This window comes from Nicotiana sylvestris, chromosome 9 (assembly GCF_000393655.2).
Source record: "Nicotiana sylvestris chromosome 9, ASM39365v2, whole genome shotgun sequence".
NCBI lineage: Eukaryota > Viridiplantae > Streptophyta > Magnoliopsida > Solanales > Solanaceae > Nicotiana > Nicotiana sylvestris.
The window spans coordinates 189,949,389-189,968,562 of record NC_091065.1 but is presented as its reverse complement, the minus strand read 5'-3'; the positions used below and the strand labels follow the sequence as shown (position 1 = coordinate 189,968,562).

Sequence of the window (19,174 nt, the reverse complement as noted above, 5' to 3'; positions counted from 1 at the left end):
TATGAAAAGAATGAACAAAAAACAAACTAAAAGTTTATTTTCTCAAGCTTTAGCCATTGTTGTCTTGCAATTTAAATTTGCTTTCTTTACTCTTGTGGTGGTTCTTTTTCTAACTATTCTGTTAGGTAAAAGTGTGCGGAGGGTTAGAGAATTAGAGTCTTTTAATGAAAAGAAAATTGGTCGAGTCCTATTGTTTTGGGCTTAGGCAATCTTTTAAGATATAAAAGGATAAACCAAAATTCAAAATAACAATTAAAATGCATAAAATATTTAAAATTATTTACAAAAAGATATTATATTGTATATAAATAATTATTAAATTTTGTATATAATTATTCGGTTTGGTTCGATTTATTTTTCGGTTTTTTAAAATAGAATCAAAACCAAACCAAATATTATCGGTTTTTAAAATTTAAAACCAAAATCAATCCAAATCAAGAAAAATATCGGTTTACTTAATCGGTTTGGTTCGGTTTTCGGTTTGGATCGGTTTTTCGTCAAACCGTGAACACCCCTATACTTATTACCCGCCCCGCCACACATAAGTTTTTTATTTTATTTTATTTGCTTATTTCTATTTTATATTTTGGCTGAAATTTTTAGTTTAATCAACCAAAAAATTTCAAGTTCTTTTGTTGCTTATGTACTAATTCTTCAATTTAAAAAAAAAAAAAAAAAATTGTTGCTCATTGTGGAAAGCAGACCCCTTATGTATTAATATAGTATTCATTATAAAATAGTATTTACATTCCTATAATATTATTTCTAATATTCCTTGATGACTTGTGTATAACCCAATAATAAAATTAATTTGTTTGAGTCAGCTAATTTTTTAACTCTGAAAGAAGTTCAACGGGAAAGTAAAAAAAAAGTCTGCTTTGATCAAAAAAAATATTAAGCATGGAGTATTATATTTGTCTTTCCGAAACAAAAGTCTATAAAAAACTTTGAAGTTATCATCGAACTTAAAAAGAATAAGAAAGAAAACTTACTTAAACTCGCATGACTTGCAACCCGCTCCGCCCCGCATCAATTTTTATGCAAAGGTATTTCACCCGCCCCGCCCCGCACCCGCATAACTGTAAACCCACCCCGCCCCGCATAGGCTTAAACCCGCACCGCCCTGCACCGCCCCATTTGTCATCCCGAGATCAATTAGCTTCTGCCATTGATTCTAATTCTAAAACAAGTTAGCCTGTCCTCGTCTGAACTTTTATAAAAACACGATCTCGTTAAGTCATGTCACTAAGTTAAATTAAAAATATTAAAATTAAAAATAATTTTCCAAAAGAGAAATTTGTTATTTCTTTTCGAACATACTAAAAAGAAAAGTGTCAAATAAAATGAGGATACAAAGAGTCCTAGTATTGAAAAGTACTTCTGCAATCAAAAATCAAAATCACATTAAAATTATTGATTATTACATGCCACCTAGCCACCACCAAAAATCTTTCCCCCGATGTTTCTTTTTCTTCAAAGAAAATAAAAATAAATAATGAGTTAGATTGACCTATGATTTACATTAGACTTGAAATTCCATTACAAATTCATGACTCGTATAACCCCTTCAAGGAGAAAGTCGTCATTGACAGAAATTTCTCCATTCACAAGGCTCAAATCCGATATTGTTGATTAAAGATGACGGGATTTCATTCATACTATCACATTCATTCACAAGGCTCAAATCCGATATTGTTGATTAAAGATGACGGGATTAATTTCATTCATACTATCACATCGCTTTGTGAAAGTTTCATTACTACTACTACTACTCTGATCACTTGAACTCAAAAGATGTTCCAAGTAATCAACACCCAAATCTTCAAACATTATTGCATTAACATTCTCTTTTTTTACTTCCTTTACTTTATTATTTTTCTTCTTCCTCATAGAGTGTCTCCTTTTTAAAGCCAACACAGGTGAACAACCTTCTTCTACATAACACTTCATTCCATTAAGAGATTCCACAACTCTTTCCACTGGAAAATTCAAAATTGCCCCCGAACCTCGCGTCGAAAAAGCAGCTTGATCATAAGCCAAAGCAGCAGCTTCTGCACTATCAAATGTCCCTAGCCATACCCTAATTCCATTTCTTGTTGAATCTCTTATTTCCGCTGCGAATTTGCCCCATGGCCGCCGCCTAACGCCTCTATATGTCCTTTCCTTTGAGGGTTTTGGCTCAGAAACCGAGCTAACTTCCTCATAGTTACTGGAATCACGTGAACCCATAGCTAACACAGCAGAACCGTCCCTAGAGGTGGTTTCTTGAGCAAGTAAGCCATAGAGAAGCATCTCGTCGGAGTCGTTTACGTTGAAAGGAAGGGAAGAAGTGTAGTTGAAATTCAGATGGTAGAGCAAATTAAGAGATGAAGAATCCATTTTTTCTATTTTTTCAAAAATGTTAGTTGGATTCAAAGAAAGAAGTGAGTACTCCGTTTTTAGTAGTAGTCCGTTACGTGGAGAAAGTTGTTGAAGATTGGTCCTCTTTTATAGTTCTAATCAAGACTTGCCCACTATGAAAATCTAGATACAATATTAAATTTTATATATTTGGTGTGACAGTAATATTATTAGAAAGTTAAAAAGAAAATAAAATACTACCTCCCTTTAAATTTAGTTGAACATATTTGACTAGGAACACATAGAGTTTTCTAAAAAAGGACTTTTGATGTTTGTGGTGTTAAGTATATAATAATATTTATGAAAGTCTAAAAATTTATAATTAAGAATAACATGAGAAGTTTATGTTAAATTATATAAATCAAAAATAAATTATTCCTTTTAAAAAATAGTGAATATAAAAGAATAAGATCACATAAACAAGAGTGGGGGTAAGAGTACAAATAAATAAGAAAGAGAGAAAAACATTACTAAGAAAAACTATTTGAGGGTGAAAAGGACAGAAGGAAAAAGAAGTGACTAAGGAGGATGTTTTGGGTTTATTTTATTGCTTTAATATAATTAATTTAGAGATAATTAGACAAGTGTGCCAATAGCACACGTGGGTCAATCAAGGCCGCCAGATCAAACAAGTCTTGAAGGACTTCAGCAACCAAGAAGTTCTATTGACCTTTCTTATTGTTCTTGTAAATTTTAACTACCACACTAACGGATGTGGTGCAGTGGATGAGACTGTTCCTCCCTTAATCAGAGGTTTCGAGTTCAAACCCTAGGTATGGAAAAATCCTTGATAGGGAGCACTTCCCCCCGAATGGAGCCCTACGCGATGCGAATCCGGATATAGTCGGGTTCCAATGTGGATACCGAACACCGCTTGGGAAACCAAAAAAAAAAATTAACTTTTAGAGACGGCAATAAATTTTTTTGTTTTAAAATTGCATCCAAAAAGTCATATTTGTTAATGAAAGAATTACAAGAAAATACACATGACTTCACACCATAACAAAAAATTCCTCATGTTTTTAGGTTTTACCCGATCTAGCCTATATTGTACATATTTGAAAATAGTAGCTCTTGCAAATTCAAAATTTATGTTCTTACAACCATTGTTTTTAAAAGCTATGGAGTTAAATTTGTGTTCTCACAACCATTGTTTTCCCTCTCTCTTCTTCTTACATCTTTTACGTATGCTTCAAGAGGTCATCCCATTACTGCCTATGTCATCTGGTTGCAATGTAAAAAAATTGAAGAGTAGAAATTCACCATTGAAGGTCATTAAAACCTTTGCTTTCGAAAATAGAATTTTTTGGAGTTTGTTAGTTGTTGGATTGGATTGTTCCAATTGATTGAAAATATCAAAAAGAGTTCGAAATTTAAATTTAAAGTGATTTGGAGTAGATTTAAGTAAGATTTGGGTTAAATTTTAGAGACGACGCAAGAAAGAAGACGAAGACAGATTTTTGTATAATTATATATAATCTTGTATAATAATGTATATGAGTGTATAAACATATCTTATACTCTATTATATACCTTTATACAAGCGTCTGTAGACGAACTTCTTCCAAGATTTTCAATTGCAATTCTTGTTCAAAACCAGTCCAAATCTCCATTAGATGACTTCAAATTTTATATACAACCTCCTTATACTATTTTTAACAAGTCTAAATAACATCCACTCCAAATTTCTCACAAAATCAAATTCGAAATTTAAATCCACATATTTAAGCTTGTTAAAACTCTAATTTTCACCACCCAAATAGATTTGGTTTGTTGAACTAATATTTGAGTCATAGTTACTGATTCGAAAATTAACTTAAAAGCTTGAGCATCTATTTTAAAAATTAAATTGTAATTTTGAGAGCCTATTGGAGTTGGATGTTGAATCTTAACCTATTATTTTTTGGCTAGTTGATTGTAAATTAAAATATAAGCTATAAAATTGAAAAGTAGGGAGCTCAGTTGTTCTTATATGAAAATTTTCCTTTTTACTGGCATAGTTAATACTTCTAGTAATAGTATCTTGTACATTATTATACAGCATTCTTACACCTATATAAGTAATGTATCTATATTGTATAAAAGTAAATGAAAATATATTAACCTTATATAACAATGTATAAAAGTATTACGTCACTAGCTATATAGACAAATTTCTTCTTTGATTTTCAATTGCAACTCTAGTTTAAAATCAGTCCAAATATCTACTAAATGACTTTAAATGTTGGAAGACAAAATAGGGTATAATTGAAGAGAAAACAAAAGTTATATAGGTGATGTCAATTAGTTGAAAATTTATTAATTATTCATATTGTTAATACGTTTAGAAATAATATAGATAATACCAATTAGTTGAAAATTTATTTAGTCATTTTGTTAATAGCCTTAAATTATATTCTATATTTATAGGAGTCTTTTAGCCCTATTAGAGATTCTTATGCCATTAGAGAACATAAAGAACTTCTAGTGTTTTTTCTTTTTATTTGTATTTTATAAAATATTGGCTTGAAATGAAATTAAAAGGAAAAAACGATAAAGGAAAATTCATATAGCCAATCCTAATGTTTATAATTAAGGAATGTTTTTTTTTTGGGTATAATTATCTGGAAATCGAGATTCACCGGTCTAGCTAATCCAAGTTGCGTAACACCCGTTCAAGAAGGAATCACTCTCTACTAGGAGTTTCTTCATTTTCAAGACTCGAATTCAAAATTTTTTATTAAGGCAAAAGGGATCTCATTCATCCCGTCACACCCTTTGGTGGTCAATTTGAAATGTTCCCGAAACTTAAGCCACCACATTATATTGTTTGAAATTTTGGAGTTTAAGAAACTAATTATTAATTGCATATTGATATTTTAATAGAGGCAAGAATCTGGTGATAGGATGAATCATCAATTTCCAGTTGCGTGTTTTATCTCAATTTGATTTTTGATACAATTTCTAGTCTTAAGGATTTGAACCACTTTAAGAGATTCATGTGAACCAATTTAAAGGTAATCATAATTGCTACTACTTCACGTTACATTTTCTTGCATTTTGTATTTGTTATGTATATCTTGTGTGGTAATTTTTATATTATTTCCAGGAGTTCATTAACCTTAAAAAGGTCATTTGTCATGAGAAGAATGGATATTTAACATTTAAGTGTCCAAATTCATGTCCCTTTTGAAAATCAAGAAAGAAGTCATAAGAAATTTAGATACCTTTTGATGTTTGAAAATCTTAGTGAAATAATCAATACTGCAATTAGGGGTGTACAAAGGAAACCGACAAACTATATCAACCCGATAATCCGAGTCAAATCGAAAAAAAAAACCTGACTATAATTTGGTGTTGGAAAAAAAACCCGACCATAATTGGTTTGGTTTGGTTTTAACTAAAGAAAGTCAAACTGAAACCAAACCAACCCGACATTACATATATAGAAATTTTAGATATATTTAATATATAAATATATTTATTGTGATGTAATTTATAAATATTTCTTAAACTTTTTTATAATTTTATCTTTTATGGTATTATTTCAAGGTGGGGCTTAAAACTTTTGAATGTTCCAATAAGTTTTATAGCCATTAATATTAGTAACTTAAATAATGCTAACAAAAGCCCAAACCAGAATCAAATCAATATTAATGCTAACAAAAGACATTGAATTCAATACTACGAACGACAATGTATTGAATATCTATTTTTTATTTTGCAATAATTTAAATAAAAAACATAACCTATTTTTATTTTTTCTTTAGCGTTTAGTCATGTAATTAATACTCCCTTTATTAGTCTACTTATTTTAGCATGACTTAGTACTTTTAAATTATTATTACATAATTTTATTGTCTTTATTAGTGAATACTTTAGGATAATGCCATGACACATCTCATATTTTACATTATTTTTTTTGGAAAATACCTTGTATAGTTGTATCTTAGTAGGATTAAAGAAATATTTTGAACACAAATTATATGTTTTGTTCTACGAAGATTTTACCGGAAAAATAAACCCTGAAAAAACCCGAATAACCCGAAAACCCGAGATTGAAAACCCGAGTTTTATTGGTTTGGTTTGGTATTTAGATTTAATAACCCAACACAATTTGTTTGGTTTGGTAATTGCAAAATTCGAACCAACCCGACCTATGTACACCCCTAACTGCACGGAAGAAGAAAAAAAATACTGCACCTGGGGGCGAATCCAGTTCTTTGATACCGAGTTCATCTAAACCCGATACTTTTGACATGAAACATAAATTTATGTATAAATAGTTGATATGAACTTATTACTTTAAAAATATAATGGGTTCAATACTAAAAATCTTAAAGGTTGAACCCATAAAATATAAATCATGAATCTGCTTCTGACGGTACCTCGATGTTGACCTCACCTTCAAGGGTGAGTCTCCACGTGGCTACATTTGGTATTAATTCCTCCATTTTAGTTCCAGTCTTTGTTGCCCCTCGGAAGATTAAGTCTACTTAGCGAATTGGTAAGATGCGAAGATTTATGAATTTCGAGAGTGATGATTGATCGTCGCCTCCTTGTCCTGGAGGATTTTCAGCCGGGGAAGGCCTTGCTATCGAAAAAATATCTCGTAATGTATTTAACTAAAAAATAATTTATGCTCATGCAGAAGTATCTATACTTGGTTAGAGTTGTCTCTTAATATAGTGGGTATTTTTTTGTGAATAATTGTGTTCTCAACTCATAACAATAACAACATTAATCATAATATATTCACAATCTACCTTAATTTCATATTGGAATAACACATGAAGGAAATCCCAAACCTCCAATTGATTAGTGAAAGTGGATATCACGACCACAAAAAAGAAATAAAATATTCCTAAGCGATATTCATGTTGGTTTAAACTTATAATCGAATTTCATTTATTTTGTAACTATAATTTGATAAACATGATAACTAACTTACTCTCATAGGTTAAAAATCATCAAAAATCTTTTAGAGAAAATCCGTATTTTTTTAAAAATAACTTATTATAGCCGAACTAGTCTGGTCTATCATAAGCAACTTCTCTATCTTCACAAGACAGGAGTAAAATCTACATAAACACTACCTTTTCTAGATTCTACTAGTAAAATTTCATTGAGTATATTGTTGTTGCCGTCGTCATCGTGATGGTGATAGCCGAACCCCGCCTAATTATTCAATATCCACGAGATGGTCAGAAAACAAACAAATAAATAAATAAATAGAAGGAAAATAACAAAAATTAGTGATGTCTAGCTTTTCATTTTCATTTTCATTTACATTTACATTTTCATCCTTCCGTTTTCACGAAAAGAGACAAAAATCAAACAAGTTTTTAAAGAATATAAAATTGAGCGCCGCCAGATAATCACAACAAAGGACAATAAATAAATAAATAATTAATGAATTCCCATTAGTCATGAACTTTGATGATGATGAACTGGTTAGGCAGGCCAAGATGTAACACATTCATGGTACATAGTCCCTTCTCTGTTTTTCCCCGTTTCTATAGGAAATTGTTTGGAGTAAATATAATTTACGAAGATTTTATATGTTTTATTTACTATTTTTTGTGTTTTACTGTTATGTTCTTTCTAAAAATGGACCATATGACTAAATTAACATTTGTAATGAACAAAAATTACTCTAGAATCCTAGTTTCTTCTTTGTCTTCTTTTTTTCTTTTGGTTGGTTGCCGTCTTTTTCCATCTGTACTGGCTGTTGAGTAGGTAAAAATTGTACGGGCGTCTTATTTGGTTGCCCCGATTTAATCTATATTCATTTTTGTAAATTTTTTTAACATGTACCCACTTTTTAAATAACTTCAGTCCCCTTTTCTCCTTCTTATTCTCCTCCTTCGTTTTCTTCTTCTTCTTCTTTCTTCTTCTGTTGTTGTTGGTGCTGCTATAAAACTTCAATTCATGGGATGATTGCCATAAATATGTTTATCAGATTATTTAAAAATAAATTATAAATAATTAAATAAGTTAGTAGACAATAATGTGTGAATATTTTCACGTACGTAAGTAAGTAGACAATGATAATTCTGTTCTTTTCACGTTTATTGTTTCCAAAATTTATGATTTAGATACTGTTGGCAATCTAGTTATTTATCTAGTATGTTAGAAAGCTTTTTCAAAATTTCAGCTTATAAAGTGCAAAAGTTTTTACAAATGAATTAAATAATTTCAGCATCTTCTGCTGAAATTTTTTAAATAACTTTATGACAAAACTAATGAATCCAGGACAAAAAAACGTCAGCTTTTAGTGCTGAAGTTTTTACAAATGAACTAAATAACTTCAGCATCTTTTGCTGAAGTTTTCAAAAAACTTATCCAAGACAAAAAAAACTTCAGCTTATTTAGTGCTGAAGTTTTTATAAATGAACTAAATAACTTCAGCATCTTCTGCTGAAGTTTTTGAAAAAGCTTAATGACAAAACTAATGAATCTAGGACAAAAAAAACTTCAGCTTATTTAGTGCAATTGCAAACAGAAACTTCAGCAAATATAGAACAAAATTTCAGCTACTATGCTTAAGTTCAGCAATTACAAACAAAAACTTAAGCAAATAGAGAACAAAAATCCAGCTACTATGCTTAAGTTCAGCAATTACAAATAAAAACTTCAGCACACTTGGTTCAGCACACGTGCTACTTCAGGCCCGTCTACTAGAATGCTGAAACTTTGCGTGATTGTCTTTGCTACTTCAGCGTTGTGATGACCCAAAAGGTCATCACTTATTTTTAAATTGAATTTTGCGTTCTGAGGTCTTAAAAACCTCTTTTAGCATTACCTCAATTTGCGTACGCAGTCCGGACGCGTAGCCGGAAAGTTTATATGTGAAAATCTAAGAAAAATGATAAATTTTGACTATAAAATGAATTAATTTTACTTCGGTCAACGTTTTGGGTAAACGGACCCGGACCTGTGAGGAAAATATGGGACTTGGGCGTATGCCCGAAATCGAATTCTGAGGTCCCAAGCCAGAGAAATAAATTTTTAAAGAAAATTATTTTCTGAAATTGTTTAAAGGATTTAGAAATAAATTTTGATTAGAACATGTTGGTATCGGGCCCGTATTTTGGTTCCGACGCCCGGTACATGTCTTATATGTGATTTAAGATAATTCTGTGAAGTTTGGTAAGAAAAGGAATCAGTTTGACATGATTCAGACCTTAAATGCAAAATTTGATGTTTTAAGAAGTTTTGAAATATTTTATTGATTTTGAGGTTTAACTCGTTGTTTAAGGGGTTAATTTGGTGATTTGATCGCACGGATAAGTTCATATGATATTTTTGAGTCAGTATGTATGTTTGGTTTGGAGCTCCGAGGGCTCGGGTGTGTTTCGGAAGCTTTTTGAACTCATAAAAGTTGCAGGTTTTTGTTGTTCAGTGCCGAGGGATTTTTCTCTTCGCGTTCGCATGGGACACTCACGAACGCATAAGGCGAATCTCCCAGGTGCCAAATTTCTTCTTCGCGAACGCGAGGCTAAGGGGGGATACCTTTCGCGAACGCGACCCAACATACGCGAACGCGATGGCTTATGAGCCTGGGCAGGGGGTATTATACCTACGCGAACGCGACCAACTGGATGCGAATGTGAAGGCTCGAGGAGTTAGTTCTCTGCGAACGCGAGCCCTTTCGCGAACGCGAAGGTCTCTCAGGCCTAGCTCATCGTGAACGCGATGAGCCTGTCGCGAACGCATAGAGCAAATTCGCCCAGTTATTTTAAGTTCCAATAACATAATATATTACGGGAATTCCACCATTTTTCATAAACTTCATCTTCTCCACACCTTTTGGGCGATTTTTTAAGAGGAACTTCACCATAGCTTCATAGGTATGTAATCCTAAGCTCGTTTTCTTCCATTTTTATCAACACCCACTAGATTTCTAGGCCTAAAACATGAGATTAATGGTAGAAAATTAGGGATTTGGATAGAGTTAGGGCTTTTGATTATTTGGGAATTTGACCTCGTTTTGGGGTCGGATTTCAAAACAAAATATATATTCGGGCTCATGGGTGAATGAGTGATCGGATTTTGGTCCGAATCTCGTGTTTGACCAACCGGGCCCGGGGTCAATTTTTGACTTTTTGGGAAGAGTGATGGGAAAGCTATAATTAAACATTGGAATCGGATTGTTTAGCATTTATTGATGTTATTTAGTCGATTATGTCTAGATACAATTGATTTGGAGTCAAATTCAAAAGGAAAGGCGGTGTTTGAGGCTTGAATTGGCCGTGGAAGTTCGAGGTAAGTGTTCGGTCCAACCTTAGCTTGAGGGATTAGGAGTTGTGTCCTATTTGCGATTTGCTTCTTGTTGAGTACGACGTATAGGCATGGTGACGAGTATCTATACGTTGGTGTCGAGCATGACTGTGAGTTTTAAATTGCAATTTATTTTGTGTTCTTAAATAGTACTACGGATGCTTTAATTGATAATTCTCGATATCGAGCAAGGATTAAGTTTGTGTTTCGTGGAAATTACTTATGATGGAGTATTGGTGTTAGCTGAGATGAGTAGAAGTTGGGTTAAGATTGGTTATAGTTGTTTCTCCCTTGTCGGGACGTATTTACTTTTACTGTTGAATCCCTTGCCGGGATAGTGTAGCTTATTGTTGATCCCTTGCCGGGACTCTTGGTATGGTTATTGATAAATATCTATAAATGTTATGTTGGATCGGGTTGCACGCCACAACAATACTATATATGGAACGGGTTGCACGCCGCAACAATGTTATGTTGGATCGGGTTGCACGCTGCAACAATGTTATGTTGGATCGGGTTGCACGCCGCAACAATGTTATATTGGATCGGGTTGCATGCCACAACGGTGATATAAATGGATTGGGTTGCACGCCGCAACAATATTATATTAGATCGGGTTGCACGTCGCAACAATGATATAAATGGATCGGGTTGCACGCCGCAACAGTGTTATTATGGTTTTGTTGTAAATATTGAATTGTTATCTCATATTTCTCTTAAGTTTCTGCTGGATTCGATATTTCCCCTGTAGCATGTACCCCTCCCATGTTAATTATTTATTCCTTTTTATTTTCCGTTGTAAATTATATAACTACACAGGTTTATTTGGAGTCTGGTCCTAGCCTCGTCACTACCTCGCCGGGGTTAGGCCAGGCACTTACCAGCACATGGGGTCTGTTGTGCTGATGCTACACCCTGCACTATGTGCAGATTCCGGTGCAGCTTTTGGACAGTAGCACTTGGGGAGTCTGCCTTCAGTCCAGCCAGAGATCCCGAGGTAGTCCTGCAGGCATCCGCAGGTCCGGCGTTCTTTTCTACTTTATTATGTACTCTGTTTTCATTAGATTTCGAGACAGATTGAATTTCTTTCAAACATTTGTTGTAGTAATCTTAGTTCGTCCGAGATATTGTGACACCGGATTCTGGGTAGAGATGTGTGTTGTCATTATCGTACTGGTCTTGGTTATTATATTAGATTAAGTCTTCCGCTTGATTTCATTTATTGTTAATATCTAAATGTTGGATGCTTGTCAATTCAGATTGTTAAAAAGGGTTAAAAATGAAAGAGTTAGAAATTTTCTATGTTTAGTGGCTTGCCTAACTTCTACGAGTAGGCACCATCACGACTTCCGAGGGTAAAAAATCCGGCTCGTGACAAGCCTCGTATGATGAAGTTACGTGAAAAAGTGGGTACACTTGTAATTCTTTTTTGCAAAGCGGACACAAGTTAAAACGTGACCCAAAAAGCGGGTATAGTTGCAAATGCCCCCTTGAGTAGAGTCGTCAAAATGGGTTTGGCCGTGAGGCAAGCCAGCCCAGTCCGCTACTTGGATAGGGTTGTGTTAGGATTTTTTAAGCCCATTAAAATCGAGGCTTATAAGCCCGGTCCAAGTCTGCCCGCTGGCCTTTGAAGCTTGACCGAGGCCGGGCCTGGGCCAGCCTGTGGACTAAAAATTAATTACTATTAAATATTTAATATTTTAAAAAAGTAAAAACTAAAAAAACTATTAACTATAATCCTCATTCCTCAATCCTTGATTGCTCATTTATCCTTCTATATCAACTAAAATTTAGATTTTTAACATGCATGAAATATGACAAAATTAATTTTTCTTTTGCTATTAACAACGAACTCGAAAAGTCTTAGGCAACCAATAAAATCTTTTTTTCAAAAGAAAATATTACTTTAAGTGGACAATGATCAGTTTGGACTTTGGATTACTTTAATATATTATTAATATTTCTTTAGTATAGAAAAAGATCACTTTTAAATACACGAAAAATAATTAGCACTAGTAAATTTCAAGAATTTTAAAAATTTTATGGACTATAATGATAAATCACCAAATGATGTTAATCCTACATTAAAAAACCTCAGCATATAAACTTATTAAAACAATCCCTGAGTATGAAGAAAATGAAAGAAAAGTGTTAAGAAAATATTCATGTAACTTTAAAAAAGAAGAGCAAGAGATATAGAGATTTTGCATTTCAATTACGAGATTTCTCGCCAAATATCAACCTTTTTGTACGCTCTAAGCAAAAATAAGTTGTTTACATGATTAATCCACTATGCCACGAAAACATATTTAAGGATTTAAAGAAATTTTTTTTTCTAAAAAAAATTGAAGGGCTAACCCGCGGCCTTCTTAGGGCTGGGTTGGGATGGCCATTTTAAGTCCCGTTCATATGGTGGGCCGGCCCGTCCTAGCCCGCCAAAATTAAAAGCCCATGAGGCTTGGGTTGGGTTGGGTTGACCCGTTTTGACAGTTCTACTCTTGAGATCAGTGCAAATTTCAACTAGAAAGTGTAGCTGGAAATGATTGACTTTCAGATTAAAATAAAAGCACATAATAGCAGTATTTCTTCTTATTTCTTATTTTATGATGTAATCTCCCTAAACTACTATAACGTTATAAATATTCGGCATCTTGCTTGGGGGAAGTTATATTTAGTACAGAGCTGGTAATTTGGACGACACACCCCAAGTAATTTATTTCAAGCGAGCCATAAATCGCTCGTTATTTTTACCTATTTGAATTAGGGGTGTTCGTTGGCCGGTACGATACGGTATTTAGACATTGAGCTTCGGTATTTTAGGTATTTGATTTCTTAAAATTCTATAACAATAATGTACCTAGTTATATTCGGTATGGTTCGATTTTTCTCCTTTTGGTTTTGGTTTATTCGGTTTGGTAACTTCAGTTTATTCGGTTTAAATATTAACTAGTGCATAGAGCCATAAACTGTAATATTCTTAACTAAAGTACTCAAAAGTACAAAACTGAACACGTTTGTTGACAAAAAATTTGTCCAAAACCAGCAAATATCAACCCATAGAGAAAACTGTGCATAAAGGAATTAATTTAATCACTAGAAATGTCTTGTTACTTGTTTAGAGTTAATTGATGAACTTAGAGAATACATGAAAGTAAAATTTTAAATTTTTTATAATTATGTTATAATTGATAATATGTGTTTTGTTTGAATACCTAATTTTTGCGCTATTTTAACACCTCCTAAATTAGTGTTTTTATTATTTAATAGTTTTTTTCAATTTTGTGTGTTTAATTGCATATTTTCGATCATAAAAATACCAAAAATAGTTTTTTCTTCATTTGCGCATTTTAGAAATTAACTAAATGTTCAATAGGTGAATTAATCTAGTTAATCGATCATTTAATAAGCTATTTAATTAATTTATTTATTTGTGTAAATTTAGTTTAATAAGTGGGATTAAGGAAGAAATTTGGCCAAATTTGAAAGAAAAAGTGTCCAAGAGTGCAAGATAAAGGGTTGCCATTGAAAGGGTCTGAAACTACGTAATTTTGCCTCAAAACTACGTCGTTTCACTAAATGAAACAAGATCAAATCTTACTCATCCATTCCATCTTGATCCAATGGATCTCATTCACTCTTGGCTTAGGTATTTAAAACCTAAAAAATCTGAAAATTGTCCCCATTTTCACCCATAATTCTTTTCTCCTTCTTCTCTCTTCTCTCTCTCTTCACTCTCTCTACGCCGCCCCAGCTCCGCCCATGGCCGCCGGCCGGAAATCGCCGCTGCCGGCGGACCACCTCCAAACACCTCCAAATCACACCATGTAATCTCCACAACTTCCTCTTTCCATATCTCCAAACCAAATCCTTCAAAAATCCCTCAAACTCTTTGAATCTTAGATCTAGGAAACTTTCCCATCACTTTTTTGCCCAAATTCTTGAAGCTCCAACCACTACCGCCCCACAATACCTACATCAATGGATATAGCTCCTCAAGACCTAGCTATTGATGCCAATTTCACTCTGAAAATCCGGCGACTAAAATCCGGCCAAATTCCGGCGACCTTCCCGAACACCCTCTTTGGGCATACCACCATTTTTCGGCCACTTGAATTATAAAATGGTAAAAATCCTATTTTTTTTTGTGGCTGTTTTTTTTTTTCAAATTTTACTTTTGTCTATTATTAATTATTTTAGCATTAGTTTTTGAAGTTTGAAATGTTAAATTTTCTGTTTTTGCACTTGTTGAAGTAGTAAAATAGTTTTGTGTTGATAAAAGTGAGGTAGTGAAAAATACTTAAGAGTATATGGTACTTGTTTGGTTGTTTATTTACTGCTTCAAGACTCTTTGAGTACAACACTCAAAAGTCAAATTGTTTGGTAAGAAAATGTAGACCTTTGGACAGTGTTTGAATAAAAGTCTGTCTTTGAATAGTGGAGAGCAGATTTTGTTTGAAATACTTGACAAGATTTGAACCAGAAAGTCTGGCCTTTTGAATTTAAGAGCAGATTTTGTAGAAAAATCTGTCAAAAAGATTGATTTTTAATTTTTTGAAATAGCTGATTGTTTTGATATATAGGCGGGGGAGGGGGGGGGGCTCCATCACATTTCTAGAGAGCATTTTATTTTTGCTTTGAACATACAAAAACAAAAAGAAAAAATTCAGCAACTGAAGCATCCTTTAGTAAGCTGAAATTGTAAGTCTTAAGAGTGAATCTTAGAGTGCAAACTTTTTAGAAAAGTATAAATCCTCTTTAGAGTTCGTTTCTGGGTTTCTTCTCTGATTTTTCGGGCTGTTTTAACACGGATTTGTTGTTGGTTTTGTGGCTGTTGTGCTGCTGTTTTTATGCTGCTTTAATTGCTGAACTACTGTTTATTCTTTTGCTATCAAGGTAATCATTTAAGACTCGTAATGTATGTATTTTCAGCAATGAGAACAACTTGAACATGCTGCACCATTTAAATGTGTTTGATGTGATGAATAATTTGACAACAAAAGAGCTTGTGTGTTATTGTTATGTTCAAACATGTGATAATGTGAATATAGTCCTTCATAATACTTGAATATTGAGTCGCAAGTTTTTGAATGTGATATGTAAGTAGTTTATGGATTTTTAAGCATGTTTTCAAGCTATTGTATCCGAGTAACAATGCTAAGTATGCCATGAATGACTTTAGGTTTATAACAAATAGCATGAGTTCATTTTAATTGCTGAAATTTCACTGCCAACATATGCTTCTAGGAATGCTGTGATAATTTTTTTTTTGAATCTGCCCATTTTGCCAGATTTGTAAAAGTGGCTATTTTTGTAAAGTGTGCGTTTATACAATTGTGACTATGTAATTAATGATCATAAATGCAAACTAAGTAAAGAACCAAAATTGTATCAACTTTGGGCCTTTTTGAACCAAAAAATAAAAGCTTGTCCATTTACCTTTAAACAACAAAATTATCTCTTTTCTTCTATATAGCATTGGACCAATTAAAATCCATTTCTTGGCCCATTTTAATAATAAATTGCAGCAGCCCAAGAGCTCTTTACAAGCTGGCTCATTAAGTTGGCTCATTTCTTTTAAAATAGATTAAATTGGTCCAACTTTTACTTGCATAATTTTTCCCAACTATAAAGCTAGAATAATAATAATAATATCAGATTTTTCTGCTATTTTTAATTAACTCGCTTTCTTTTAATTAATTTAAATGCTAGGCAATTAGTAGGCGCGCTTTAACTCACAAAATCACTTGTGTAACATGATGTTTTAACATTCAATAAATTAATTCAATAATTTCATATCATGCCCATTAATTTTAGTTAATTCTTAATTTAATTAATCTTTTTGTTAAGATCGCGGATTCGCTTGCGTAGCGCGATAGTTGATTTTTTAAAAATAATTTTCAAAACTAATTTCTTCGAATGTAGTAATTTTCCCAGAAGTAAATAACGTGCTAACAATCGTTTGTCATGACTGCGGATTCGCATGCGTAGCGCCGTTATGACTAAATAATAAATTTTGTCGATCACGCATTCGCTTGCGTAGTGTGGTTGTGACATATTCTTATTCAAAAATATTCTTTAATTTTTCTAATAATCAAGAGATAAAGGCGGATAGGTAAACCATGAAAATAATATAAATCACAGTTTGTCCAAAATTAATTCAAGCCAAATGTAGTCAATAAAGCGACCGTGCTAGAACCACGGGACTCGAGGAATGCCTTACACCTTCTCCCCGGTCAACAGAATTCCTTATCCGGACTTGTTTTTGCACACCAATAATAATAGAGTCAAACATTCCTTTGAATAGGGATTCAAATAAAAGGTGACTTGGAACACCGGCAAAAATCAATTTCAGATGGCGGCTCTGTAAATAAAATAATCCCTATTTCAAATCTGTCACTTCAAATGGAAAAACTCTTTAACCCACAATCCATAACACGTTACATTTTGCACACTTATCTCTTTGAGGGGTAAAAAGGGGTGTGGCATTTTGTGTAATATTATAACATAATCTCTATTTCGGTATGGTATCAGTATTTCAGTATTTTATTTTAAACTACCAAAATACCATGCCCAATGCCATTTTTTTAAAACTTAAACCAAATACCATATCGAATACCAAATACCAAAATTTTCGGTTTTGGTACGGTAATTCAATATTTATCAAATTATGCACAACCCTAATTTGAATTGGAAACACTATTATGGTTTAAAATTAGTGACTAAAATTTAATTGAGTAAAGTAAGGCCCTAATTAACCATGTTTAGAATAATTAATTCCTTCAATATATCCAAAAATCCAAAATAATTTCTTTCCGTCCTATTGGCGCTCAACTACATAATTCCTCCTCTTCGCGCCAAAATACATCTGCTCTCAAAAGTTTGAAAACACCGAAAATCATTTCACCAGATAAAGTCTTTCAGAATTTTAACATGGAAATCAAGTTTTTCAAGATCATTGTTTGGATTAAAAATCAATAGAATTGAATACAAGAATTGGAAAAAAACAGAGAACAAGTCAGAGTCGTAGAGCTCCATTTTCGCTGGAAATAAACTAACCAATTCTCACCAGGTTCTTCTTTATCCATTTTGATTCTTTAGAAATCAGATGCTTTTTGTTTGTGTGGTTCTTGTTGTTGCAATTGTCTCGTAGAAAATTGCATACAATATGTTTGTGGAAATTACTGACTGAACTTTTTGATGTGAAATTTCCTAACTGAACTATTCTGTTCTTTGCATTACACAGATTTTAACAGAAAACTAGTAGTAACTTAAAAAGTTTCTATCTTAACTTACAAAATTAAAAATAGTTTTGAATATATTATGAGTCAAGGTTAATAGATTGTCAAACTAATATATTGTTATGCAATCTTCATTTCCTGTATACAATGTGTTTGTTGAATTTACTAACTGAGCCTTTTGGTGTGGGAAGAATTCACTTTGATTTTTGAATTTCCTAACTGAACTTTTTGGTGTGGAATTTCCTAACTGAGCTATTCTGTTCTTTGCTTTAACTTACAAAATTAAAATTAAATTTGAATATCTTATGGGTCAAGGTTAATTTATCGTCAAACTAAGTATGCAATATTCTCTTCCTGATAAAAATTGTATCAATCTGATAAAAAATTGGGAGTCGACAAGGACAATGCCTCGTAATTCCTTTATAAGTCAAGTGTTAAGCAAAAGCTTCTAAAAAGTACGTGCTGAATTATGACATGTATTTAATGTTCTCCTTTTTAATGGTTTATTTATCAAGATACCGTCTCAAAATGAACATATGGATGTTTCTCGTTCATTTGAGCGAATAAAATTTGGGATGGAATTTGATTCAGATGAGTGTGGATATGAATATTACAATGAATATGCTGCTACAATTGGGTTTAATGTTATTTAGGAATATGCTAACAAAAGTAAAGTCCATAGATATGTGAGTTCAAGAAAGTTTACATGTTATAAAGAAGGTTATAGTGGAATAGACAAGCGAGATGGTCAAGAAACCTAGAAAGGAAACTAGGATGGGTTGTTTAGCTCACATGGTCGTAAGTCGTCAATCAAACGGGAAGTTTTCCGTCATTTCATTTGAAGAGAAGCACAAGAATGCTCTCGTTCCTTCATCTCTAATTCACATGTTACCATCGCAAAGAAATATTAAGCTTTCTCAAGCATATGAAATTGATTTAATGGATGAATCGGGAACATGTCCTAAATCTTCTTTTGACTATGCTGTTCATCAAGTTGGGCAAAAAGCTTCTTTAGGTTATACAAAAAGGGATCACAAAATCTATCTTCGTGATAAAAACTCCTGTGGACGCCCTAAAGTTTAAGTTACCGTGATAGGTAGCTTCTGTTGAATTTTCTATTTCTACTCTACAAATGGTAATATATCCTATAAGTCGACAAAATTTAGGAACATAAGGAAAAAAAAGTGAAAGAAAGATGAGGTATTCCAAATAAAATTATACAACACGCAATAGTAAAAGGTCAAATCTAAAAAGAAAGGTCAAGTCATTATCAC

General features: G+C 32.8%; 1 protein-coding gene across 1 annotated transcript; it reads right to left on the bottom strand.

Moving 5' to 3' along the window:
* Positions 1-1,375: 1,375 nt before the first annotated feature.
* LOC104220247 (ethylene-response factor C3-like) lies at positions 1,376-2,436 on the bottom strand. The gene has a single exon (XM_009771078.2). The coding sequence runs from the start codon at positions 2,377-2,379 to the stop codon at positions 1,681-1,683; it is 699 nt and encodes a 232-aa protein (XP_009769380.1). The 5' UTR covers positions 2,380-2,436; the 3' UTR covers positions 1,376-1,680.
* Positions 2,437-19,174: the final 16,738 nt, after the last annotated feature.